Here is a 12,546-nt window from a genome sequence, read left to right on the forward strand (position 1 = left end):
ATGGGCTGCCTTAAAAGGGAAAACATATATAACAGGCAACGTTTCTGGAAATGTGCTCTTTAGAAAGGGTCATTACCTGAAATGTCATCTGATATATTGTTATTTTTTAAAGCAGTGTTATTGACAAATGTGAGGTTTTACTGGTAGGAACCTCCTGGTTACACCAGCCCACGGGATTATTCTGTCCGTCCGTCGTGCAGGGAGGGGCTGGGTGGGGAGGGGAGGGGAGGGTGGGGAGGGGCTGGGTGGGGAGGGTGGGGAGGGACTGATTGGGGAGGGTTCAAGTTCATTTATTAGGTATAGCCCTGTGAGCCATTCGGCTCTTGAATCGGGTGCAACCGCAACAAAAAAAAAACATGAACAAAAAACATCTTCAAGTGAATATGTGACTGAGTGCAAACAGAAAATCCAAGAAAAGACAGCAAAATATTGGGGCTATACTCAACGTTTAACCTACTCACGCCGGCTTGTGCCCGCCCTCACAGTCAGGCATATTTGCGGAATACACCACGCCGCCGTTGACCCTGGCCATTGACCGAGCAACCCAACGTTCCTACCAGCTCCCTCCGCAGAAATGTCTTTTTGTATTGGCAAATAATTTGTCTGGATTTAGGTCTTTCCCCTTGGTTTGTAAAGCTGCTGCCACCTGCTTATCTCGATAATCTAACCTCTTCGATCCTCCACGTGCCCCACCCATCAGAGCCGCTTCTTCATTATGTTCGCAACACTTTATCGAGTGGTGTCGGTATTGTCATAAACAATAATGACAACAACTTATTTGACTGTTTAAAGTGTTGCTAAACTATTTATTGATTGATTGTTTACGGCGACTGACGAAAAATAATAGCGCAATTCATATTGTAAGTAATGCTGCAATCGATTGTGCCATGCAATATAGTGGTGCTTGTGTAATAAAGATGGCATCAGTAGCATACACGATCACATGACATGGTTTTTGTCTTTTCACAGTTCTGGGACATTCGAAACCCTCGGAAGAACATACATGTGCTGTCGTGCCAAGTTCCTGTGTGGAAAGCACGGTATACGGTGCGTATTGTGATTGTGTGTGAGCGGATGTGCATAGACATGTATCCTTATGTGTCTTATTTTGATGTGTACCTTAATATATGTGGATATGTAACAGGTTATATTTGTGTATTAATGTATGTATCAGCATGTATGTAACTGTGATTGCGTTTGTGAGGCTGTTTATTAAAGGGAAATTATGCATCATTCATTAATCTTCTACATTGCAGGCAGTTTAGCTAAATATATTGTTGTACTCTACTTCTTCGGTCCCACATCTAAGCCATTATGCGTGAATACTGGAGGTAAATAAAGGCCATTGTGAATAGTTCCAGCCACACCACCAGTTTTGAGTGTTATATGGTCCTCTCGATGTTGCTCATCTTGCAGCAGCAACATCCTAACCGGGGGATTGTGCGTGTGATTTGTGTGTCCTTTGTATCTCTGCATGCGGCGTGGGCAGCCTTTCAGCAATGGGTTGATCACGGTGATGGTGCCGCAGCTTCGGCGCGGTGAGAACAGCCTACTGCTGTGGAATCTGGGAGAGCTGGGGGCACCTGTGCACACCTTCGTAGGGCACAACGACGTGGTGTTAGAGTTCAACTGGCGCAAGCAGAGGGAAGGTCAGTGTACACAGACAAGACCCACAATTCTTAACCTTAACAGGCTTGTCGCAAGTGCTGTTAGCGAGCACCTATGATATCCGGCACATCACATGAGGGGGTGGGTGGCCAGCACCATGCCCGACTGCCTTTGTCTCCCCAGTGGTGATGTTTATGCATCGTCGCAGGTACTCATTTGAGACCGAGTCCACCTAGAGGAGGCCTAGGACCCTTTCAGATAATCGTCACCGATATTGGCTGTGAGCTGGAATCGAACTCTAGTCGCCGGGTTCATAGTGTCGTGCGCTAACCGCTACACTGTCATGCCTCACATTAAGGCACGCACATACATGAGCATACACTTACAAGTTGCTTCATCTCGTGTTCTTTAGATACAAATTAACAATTTCAGGTGTGTCCTTTAGATACCCATTCATTGCAAATTACAAATATGAAATTACATGTATAAATTTCATGTAATTTCTGCACATGTACATGGACACACATACAAACACACTGACATGCACACCAAGACAGATGCACACATACAAGTGTTCCATCTGCTACGGAAACTTGCAGGAACGACCTGGGGCGCATCAGTCGATGTGCTGCGAACTGCCACCCTCTCACTGATCTACTTGGTGGCAGGGTCCTGTCCTCCAGCCCGGTCCAGGAAACCCATACACAAAACTGCCAGATGCACATTTGAATAATGCGATGTGCATCACAACTGGAAGACTGGAACTGACACCAGTCCTTTGGCTCCCTGTTCCGGCAAACATTCTGCCACCAAATATGTGCAGATACATGCAAACTGCAATGGCGTTTACTCGTTTCTTGCCAACAAAAACCTACTCGTCAACCAAGACCTCAACAATGTACCTTGCCGCCAACCCTTAAGTCCCGTTCCCCCGTCTGGGATTGCCCCGTCACCAACCTAGAATCTCAGCCAGATCCAGGAGATCGCTGGTGAATAGAGTGGAACAACGCGGACGTCCAGAATAAACACCTAATTCGAGACCCAAATATTGCACCTGCTGGCTTTGACATTCCTTCTTCAAGACAATGGTGGTGTAACCATCAACCTCGTCATAACATCAACAGGCCAATGTGCACATCCCCTTCATAAATGGAAAGTTAAAGACATGCCACAGTGAAATGTTGGCCCTGCAACTCTGGAATATATAGTTAACCGCTATCATCTCATCTCCTTCAACAGAGGAACGGCAAACGAGATTAACTCTTCTCCTGAAGCTCTCTCTTGCCTAGCAGACCTTGACATTTAGCTCCTGAATATATCGTCACATGCAAGAATAAAATCATTCAAACGTGTGAATGCAGCAACACATTCATCACGTGGGGTTTCTCCCACATGCAAATAACACGCCTCTATGAATGAGCCTGACAAGCCAATGCAGGGCCCTCTTGAAAAAGGGTATTGAGATTCAGTGAGGTTTCGCTGAATAAATAACCATGTTTAGCTAATTAATATATTTTTGACTGTTTTAGCAAATGCTGTACACCAGCACCTGTTGAGACTGTTACCCAACACTGGCAGTTGTTGAGGTCAGCCACCTGCGAGCTTTGGCTACCTTCGTCCCTCGGTGTTAATGTTTTACCATGTCCACTGCAGCTTCACGTTTTGTGGAAGTCTCTGGTGTAAATAATTGGCTGAGATATTTATACCTGCTGTATCAAAGTACACATGTGGACAAAAGTGCACAAATTCACGTACATGCTCTGGAACATGACCTTTGTTGATGGGTTTGTGCTTGTGCAGGACTAAAGGACTTCCAGCTTGTGACGTGGTCCCGCGATCAGAGTCTACGCATCTGGAGGATTGACACACAGCTGCAGAGGGTGACTCCCGCCCCCATCCCTTTGCAACTGTTGTATTTGACTTAAGCTGTCCTTCACACTCACCTGCCCATAAATAAGCATCCACGCCGAAAGAGTATTTACCCAGCATCTCCTCCAGCGTGTACAGGCCAATGATAGAATGTCGATAGTTATTTATAAAGTTTATCGGCAAAAAAAGGAAACTCGTATCTGCCAATGCAGGGAACGGAGCGTGTGGTGTGCAGCTGTGTTCCAGTGACAATCTCGATGGCACTGATGACCTTTTGGATGACTACACGGTGACCCCTGACATGGACAAGGGCTACTTGGCCCCCGACGCGGAGCCCAGCCCCCCCCCGCGGCCGTCCAACCACGAGGACCCGGGTGGGTATCACACAATCGCCAGGCCAACAACACACACCGAAACAAAGACTCGACTCACAAGACGAGTAGCGCTTGTACTCTCGATACTTACCTAGGTTGTGCGTTCCAGGCTGTCCGACACTATGGTGATGTCATCTTCTTGGTTCTTTCGGTAAAGTCACGTAGAAGGAAAGTAATAAAATAATAAAAATAAAACATTATTATTTTATTACTTCCCTTCTACGTGACTTTACCGAAATAACCAAGAAGATGAATCCCTGCAGTCACGAAAGCTTTAAATCGAAAAAAACTTTGGTGACGCTTCATTAGTGAGGGGGAAAAAAGGCTCTAAATTTTCTGGGAGGTTTTGTTTTCAGTGCTCTAGTGGTATCCCGCGTTGATCTATTTAACACTGTGGTAAGGGTGTTACAGGGAAGTCATTACAGTGCTAAAATTATGGGCTTGTATTAACTTAATAGTGTTTTCACTCCTTAACGAAGCTTCACACTCTTGTCAGATAGCCCGACATACAGCCTAGCTGCACCTCTATGGAGTAAGAGCTGTGAATATTTTTTTAGGTTGCGTATTCCTGGAACAAATAGGGAATAATTGAAAGGTCCCCCTTTGAAGGTCATTCCACTTAAGTTTACATTTTCTTTTTAGAATCAGATGATCAAGTTTATAATTAGTAGGGGAGATGTGGCTGATTATCTACATCAGGAACCATTAATCAGGTATTTATTCGTCAAGTCCTTACCCTCAGCTGAACCCTGAAAATCATTACCTGAACCTAATCCTACCAAGTCTAGCTCCTATTTAACCATACCAAGCCTCAACTTACCCTAATAAATAGGCGAGCGACAATTAATCAACTCGTTGATTAAAATATATTCTTTCGATCGTGATAGTACCTGTAAGATTGTGTTTTTTTTAATGATCTTATTATATATGTTTTCAAGATTTAACCTTTCGGGAAATAAAATTAACTGAACAGAAGTATCACGCACTACATACAAAAAAATGATCTCTTCTACCATTACATTTTTAGCCCGAATCTTGTCGGTGTATGTATTTACGTTGAACTTTCGCACTGTGCGTAGCCAACCGTGCTAATCATTCAATCGCAGGGTGGGGGAGGGGGGGGGTTGAATCTTTACATACAAGACCATGCCAGGGTATTGTTAATGAGGGTGCTTATTCTCATTCAAGGCTTCGCTTGCCTCCCAAACGTTGAATGTGCGATGAATATCGCCGCTTACTGAGGTCAACGTCGCGTGTCTCGTCTGCCTCCCGCCTGCCCCCTCCCCCTGCACCGGCAGGAGTACCGAAGGAGATCGCCGCGGTGTCCCCGCGTGGCCGCCGGAGGGGCGACGCTGCCGTGCCAGGGCAGCCCCAGACGCTGCAGCAGGAGTTCTCGCTCGTCAACCTGCACATTCCCAACGTGGCCGTGGATGAGGTGCCGCCCACTTTCTCACGCCCACTTCATCCCCCAAACCAATTGATAACAGCGGCACCTCGCTCGCATCTCGCTTTGACACACGCCGTGCGGGCACGGGTTTTTTTTGCGCGTCGCTTCGCAGCTCTGGCGGATGTAAAAAGAGCGCATCGTAGCTCATCGGATTCCTCCGATGAAAGATTCTTAACTTTGTGGACTGTGCATTGGTGGCAGTTCCACTGCTGGTAATAAAGACATCGGATTTGCAAGAGATGGCTAAGTGTGATCATACCATGTTGGGGCATTGAGCTGGCACGAATGAGACCCCCCGGGGTTTGAATCTGGGTTCCAGCCACCTAAATGGGTTCAAATATTTTTGCTAGTTGGTGGTCCGAAACCGATTTACCAATGAATATACGTAACGACTTTGTGCTAAATATTAGTTTTATTCAACATGGCTTATTCCACTTCTGGGAATTACAAATCTTAGTTTTCTTGACAGGTGATGACTCTTATTAGGGCATATATGGGTGTGCCCCTAGCGTGCATTAAGAGACTTGTTAAAGTGACTTAAAATGTCATCTTCGCGAGTTTTCTGCGGCTGTTCTGAGAACACGTTATGATGTGCTCGTTGCTAAAAAAATATAAATTCTTATTGAGGCATTGTGCGGGCCCAATACATCATGTTGTGACGCACGTACACACTGTCAACATAAGCCAAACCGGTTATGAAAAGCAGGTGATAGAAAGATGGGGAAGAGTTGCTCGAGTTTTTCATGGAGATTCACCAGATATTCGGGTGAAATTCAGATCTGGCCAGTATCCACCGGCCAAACGGTTAACCTTAAAACAAGTAGAAACAGGATAGTGTCTTTGCTATTATTTAAACTCCATTTGTTTTCTCTAATGTCAAAATATCCCTATCTCATCTGCACTTTCTCTTATCTCGCTGCACCCTAATGCCTTTTCTATATATTTCACATCTCACTGTATCAGTCTTTTGTTCTTCTCTCATCTCTTTACATTCCTTAATATCTATTTAAGACTTCACTTCATCATGGGACCTCCTTTGCCAGTACTAAAATATGAGAAAAAGTTTTTCCCCTTTTATTTGGCAACAGAACAGGTGTGAGGTTGTTAAAACACCAAACTGAAACCTTTTACAAGGAATCATATCTGCATTAACCACAATACTTGTGGTCAAAATGCAAACCAAAAACATACTCTGATAATATATGTGTAATACGAGAGAGTTCCTCGATGAGCGGATAGGCTCAGCCGCTTGGGCCATCACCCAATTAGAGGGATGGGCCGAGGTTAGGGGCGGAGCTCAAATGGCTCGGGGGAAGTAACATCTAGAAGGTTCGTGAGGGGGCGTGGCTGTAGGCGGGGATTGGTGACGTAGGCCGGGGGATATAAGGGGAAGCAGAAGAGAGCTCGGGGTCAGTGTGTGGAGTCAGAGAGCGGGACCACGTCGCTCGCCTCCGGGACACCAGCTGCCGCGTGGCGGGCCGGAGGCTTCTCCCAGCGCACCGCCTGTCAGCGGCGCGCGGGAGCGGGAGAGGTTGAGAGAGAGAGGAGACGCGAGTAACCACCAGCCGTGCGGAACGGAGTGCAGCCGTGCCAGAGAGAGCGAGAGCGGAGCTTTCCAGTTGTGAAAGAAATAATCAAGACGAAGACACAAGCCCAGATCGTCGTCGCAGTGGTTTATTTCATATGCATTGCCTTTGAAGCTGATTGGTCCACACCAGAGACAGCTTTCTTTTGAGCCTCGTCTCAAACGGTGTTAGACCAGAGGACGCCAAAAGGTGAACAGCACAAAGACAATGCACTATCAGAGTAATGAGAGCTTGGGGTGTGCATCTACATCATGGGATCTGTATATTCTATATTATCACAGTGTTTTTTGTTTGCATTTTGACCACAAGTATTGTGGTTAATGCAGACATGATTCCTTGTAAAAGGTTTCAGTTTGGTGTTTTAACAACTTAACACCTGTTTTGTTGCCAGATAAAAGGGGAAAACTTATTCTCATAAGACTTTACTGTTCACCTTTAAATTTGGATCCAACTCGGATATCTTATTACGGTTTTTCGCAGGGTAGCAGAGAATGCTATTCAGTGCACCGCTGGTGTCTAACAGTAATTTATTTGCCGTGACCTCGCAGGAAGGTGTGAAATCGGTTGAAGTGGATCTTAGTCATGCATTTGTGAAACCAAAAGAGAAAGATCTACAATGGGTTAATTGATATTAATAAAAGTTAGTGTCACCTTGCGCATTCCGTGACGGTTTTTGTTGTCGAGCCCGAAAACATGCACAAGTGTGCACCCAAAGAAAGCTTGTAAATGTTGTGGCTTTGCTCTCCAACACACCGGTGTGCTGTACTAGTTACAAATTGGCTTGTTCTGTTTACATGACAAACCTGACTAATTGGCTGTGTCGGGTGGTGGCGGGTTTAACGACACATTTATATATTTACGCAATCTAACCCAAAAAAACCTGTACAATAAATCCTTGGATTGCGAGTAACTTGGTCTGCGAGTGTTTGCAAGACGAGCAAATTTAAACAAAATATATATTAATTTGATAAACGAGCGAGGTCTTGCAATACGAGTACTGTAGTACGTACAGTATACGCTTTGTCTGCCGAGCGTCACGTGATCACAACTGAGCCGATGGTTCTTCTCTCTCTCTCGCTGCGGGATTGTGGGTAATCGTCTCCCATGCTCGGTCTCAGTCGGCGTGCCTCACTCGTATAGTCAACATTCGTGCGAGCGTATACTGTTTACTATAGTGTTGTGACCACGTGTGTGTGCGTAAAGCATTTATTTTTTTATTTTTTGTCCAAGTGTAGTGACTTCTTTAGTAACTGGACTGCAAGTGAAAGTCGTCCTACACAATAATCCTCCTCTCTCTCGTCTCCCTCACACCAGCCACGATTAAATGTAATTAATTAATTTGATTACTTTATTAAATTTTAATCATAAAAATATAAAAAGGTATTTTGTATTAATCATTTTTTATATGAATACAGTATTTTTGGGTTGTGGAACGAATCATCTGAGTTTCCATTATTTCTTATGGGGAAATTCGCTTTGATATACGAGTGCTTTGGATTACGAACACATTTCCGGAACGAATTATGCTCGCAATCCAAGGTTTTACTGTATTATGGTTGTATCTCCATGCTTTGTCAGTGATTTTCAACAGTTATCACAAAAAGAGGAATGGATGCTAGCTGTCTGGGCAGTAGCCGTTTGTAAGGACAGTGTAGTTATTATGGAAAAACTGCTTGAACTGGAAGAAGAGTAGATAATCGTGAGAGTGAGTGTATGCGCGATTGTCTGGATTATGCTTGTAACAGTGATATATTTAATATTCTTGAAGTAGGCAGCATTAATATTTTAATTAATTGCAAAACCATAATTTCAAGTTTGGTTGAAATGATGTTGAGGTGAGGTGACTGGTTTCTAGAAATAGCTATTTTATTCTGTACGAGTGTACCTTTGAATATTGATGTCAGGTACTGTATTCATGTATATACATGCATATATGCGGTGAGCAATATTAAATTTTCACATTGGGTCATTAAAATGTGTTTATCAGCAGCTGTGTTCTATTCACCTCCGAGATAAAGACTTGACTATGATGCTATTCCTGGTGGAACCAAAGCTGCTGGGGACTGTGTGCCGTGGTTTAGGCTGCTGTCATCGGCAGGGTCGTGGAGGTAGTGGTGTGTGACCATATGTTACTTCACTGGTCAGTGTGGGTTGGTAGAGATACCTACCCGATAAGGAAACACACCATGCTCACACAGGCCAACCCCTGTCTCCTGTTGTCACGCTGTAATTCAGGGTCTTTACAGCAACAGCCACTGCAATCGCACCTTCCACTGCGATCTATACAATTTTGATCTACTAATTGTAATTGTAGACATTTAAGGCAATTTCAGCCAAACAACCTGTTTAAAAAAAATGAATCTCAGACCGTCCCAAAAATATTAATTTGGTGGAATGATGGCAAAGTAATTGACGCACTGACCTTTGAACCTGGTGACATGAGTACGATTCCTGGCCATGGCTAACAAGAGTGACGAGTCGTTTCTGACCCATTCCTTGGCACCAGCGTGGTGACGGATGTTCAAGCAAACCCTCAAGATCAAAATGTGGAAAGACCTTTTGGTCATCGGTAAACAAATTATTTCGAGATGGTGCATTGGCAGTGGTAAATGTGTACAATGAACAACAAACTCAACAAACTTTTCTTAAAAGAAGAAATATATAATATGCACATGCTATGCTTATGCCATGGAAAAGCATCATTGTTACATATCATTTGCTTTTGCTGTTTTGGCAGGTTTTTGATGAATGTGAGTTTTATTTTATTAACCACTAGATTAATAAAGCACTGTACATTATAAATATGAGTAGTGTGTGTGTATATACCAGTACCATTTGCCAAAGAGGCTGTGATGCATGCGCGTGCAGATGGATGCCTTGAACCGGAGCTGCACGGTGTGCGTGCATTGTGGGAGCCACCTGGTGAAGATGGTGGTGGCCTTCCCTGTGAGCTACCCCAACAACGCTGTTCCCACCTTCAAGTTCATCAGCCCAACCTCCATTGATGCCTCTACGAAGACGCGCCTACTCAAGGTGAGTGCCACCACACTCTGCCAGATTGGTGGCATCGACCCTCGGTGTTTGGGGTAGAGATCGTGTAGTTTGTTGCTTCTCTTGCAGGGAGACACCACTTCCTTGTGAACTGCTCCAATCTGAATGTTTAGCTCTGTCTCTACAGGCCTCTTTATTCGATGCCCCGCCATAATAATTGTGACACTAACCAGCAGGTGATTTGCATTTCGTTTGACCTCCTTTGGATATTCACATCTCTGTTGCTCATGGCTTTTAAAAAAAATAACAGTTTTACACCTTCCATTAAGAGTAATTTATTGTAAAGTATCGGTGGAAGTAACTTGGAATTTTACATGCAATCTGTACACTCTATAATACGAGTGCAGGAATAATGTTGAAACGAAAAATTATAAAGAAAGAAGCCACTTCAAATCTTTGTTACCTGTTGGTTTGCCTCAAGTGTCCTTTGGCAAACTAAGATATTTGTAGTTTTACAGTTGTAATTAAATCGTTCAAGACTCGTAGAGCCACAACCAAAGGGTCACACATGTGGAATGCCTAGACCAGTGGAGAGATGTCCCAAGCCAGTGTATATGTGGATGCCACAGTGGTGAGATGTTAACTCCCTTGTCTGGTATACAGGAGGTCGTGGATTCGATCCTGACCCTGATGCCTGTATATTTGGAGTTTTCATGTCTCTCTCCCCGTAGTCGCGTGGATATTTCTCCGGGTCCTCCGGTTTTTCCTTCTGCGTTTAGAATCGACGTGCGTTTAGAGCATTTGGCTGCTATACATATCCACGTGATAAGCCACTTAATTGAGCTATCATTGTGGCCAGGTCGCTTCTGAAAAAAAGCTATATAGCTTGGTGAGCCTTACCTGGTAAAATAAAAAAGAGTTTATTTTTTTGGAATATGACCATTGTGCTGTGGGCTTGTCCACACCCGTTGCTTTGTCGCTGCTCAGACGCTCAAGGACACTTCGCTACAGAAGGTGAAGAGGAACCAGAACTGCTTGGAGCCCTGCCTGTGGCAGCTCGTGTCCTCGCTGGAGAGCATTGTGGTGAGTGCCCTGTTCGCTCCCCCATCCTTCAATGCCCGCATGTGTTATTTGCTCCATGTTTCCATCGTGAAACTGAACGTGCCATGTTGAGGCCGAACTAGCAAGGTTAACGACAAGCCCTCGGGGGGGCATAATAACTCCATCGTGGGATATTCTACGGAAGAGGTCATGTGCATTAGGGCGACAGGTTTCAAAATGAGTTTTTTTTGGGTATGTATTTGGGATATCGGACTATGGGGCTAAGAAGTGAGACTGGCACAGTGAGTTGGAAGTCTGAGCATACGAATGGCAAATCCCGTGAATGATCCACATGAGGTGTTAAAAAGTCGATTTCACAGGTCTGTTGTGTATAAATCCCTACAGAAATGTGTTGTTTGGTGCTGGATTCGAACTGCTGACTCGCTGCAAACTGATACAGCAGTGCTTTGTTGCATTTTGGTTCAAAATTGCAACTACATCGACACAGATATTTTTCATTTACCCTTACATTTTCTTTGTGCGAGTGCTGTCAGCAAACACCCATGCAAGGCTGTGTGTTGTCGTCAGCATCACTCCCAGTCACGCCCATTGCTGATGCTTACACATCCTGCCATATAGTCATTGAAAGCCGTGGCAACTGTAGGGGAGGTCCAGGATAAGTTTAGATACCCCTTGTCACTTGTTATCCATGGCCAGGAATTGAACCAAGGTGACCATGTTTGTAGTGCAGTAGGCCCACCGGTGTCACCTTCATGTTTGCAAACATGCGCTCTCACTCGGTTACACGCTCGTGCAATTAGATTTGTTTCCACAGATCGTCGGGTGTACCATGCTTCATTGGAAGGATGTTCAAGTTAAATGCAACACCGAATTAAGGGTCAATGCTGCCTACCATTTTATCAGCAATGTGATCAGCAACGCAAAGCTTTGTTGTGTGCGTATCATTATGAAATCGCAAACAAAAGATTAAATGTATTCATTATACAATTAGGTGGCTAAGGTCTTTGCTTAGCTTAACATAACAAGGTTAGCTGTGGCAGGACCCATCAATAATGGCGAAATGATTGATGTGCTTTGCAGCTCCGAGTGGGATTCTTAATGTTTAGAAGCCTTGCAATCTCCACCCCATGAGACTTTTTACAGCTGTTACCTTTTCTATTGAAAGCACGGCGTCTTCATTAGAATGCTGCCATATGTTTACGTGAGTGGTTTAAAAAAAGGTCTCATTGTTTCATGTCTTAACGATCTACTTTGTTAGTTGGAGTGCATTCTGCCCAGGCGATCCTTGTAGGAATGTTTATTTTCACCACTGAAATATTGTTACAGAACCACTGCTATGAAGGCCAGCACTGTTATTACATGTGTTCTTGTGAAACTAAAATGTTCGTGCCCCTAGGGTTCCCCAGTGGAGTAGGTAGGGGGGGTGGGTGGGCTTGTCTCTCTGTGTTTGTGTTCGTGTCACTGCGTTAGTCTGTGTCTTTTTGTGTTTCTCTTTGTGCGACTGCATCTTTGTTTTATTCGTGCCGGTCTCTGTCTCGATATGAGTCCGCGTGTCATTTTGTGTTATTCAGTGTCTCTGTCACTTTCTATGTGTCCATGTTTGTTCCCT

General features: G+C 44.4%; 1 protein-coding gene across 2 annotated transcripts in view; it reads left to right on the forward strand.

The window, feature by feature from the left end:
• The window catches only part of WDR59 (WD repeat domain 59), an 80,189-nt gene that overhangs the window by 9,928 nt on the left and 57,715 nt on the right, over positions 1-12,546 (forward strand). For both annotated transcript variants that reach the window (XM_078868583.1, XM_078868584.1), the window contains exons 9-15: positions 970-1,047; positions 1,490-1,649; positions 3,409-3,488; positions 3,713-3,851; positions 5,150-5,286; positions 9,753-9,917; positions 10,863-10,958. In XM_078868583.1, coding sequence (XP_078724709.1) covers positions 970-1,047; positions 1,490-1,649; positions 3,409-3,488; positions 3,713-3,851; positions 5,150-5,286; positions 9,753-9,917; positions 10,863-10,958 — 855 coding nt within the window. The remainder of the gene's footprint in view (positions 1-969; positions 1,048-1,489; positions 1,650-3,408; positions 3,489-3,712; positions 3,852-5,149; positions 5,287-9,752; positions 9,918-10,862; positions 10,959-12,546) is intronic.

This window comes from Lampetra fluviatilis, chromosome 26 (assembly GCF_964198595.1).
Source record: "Lampetra fluviatilis chromosome 26, kcLamFluv1.1, whole genome shotgun sequence".
NCBI lineage: Eukaryota > Metazoa > Chordata > Hyperoartia > Petromyzontiformes > Petromyzontidae > Lampetra > Lampetra fluviatilis.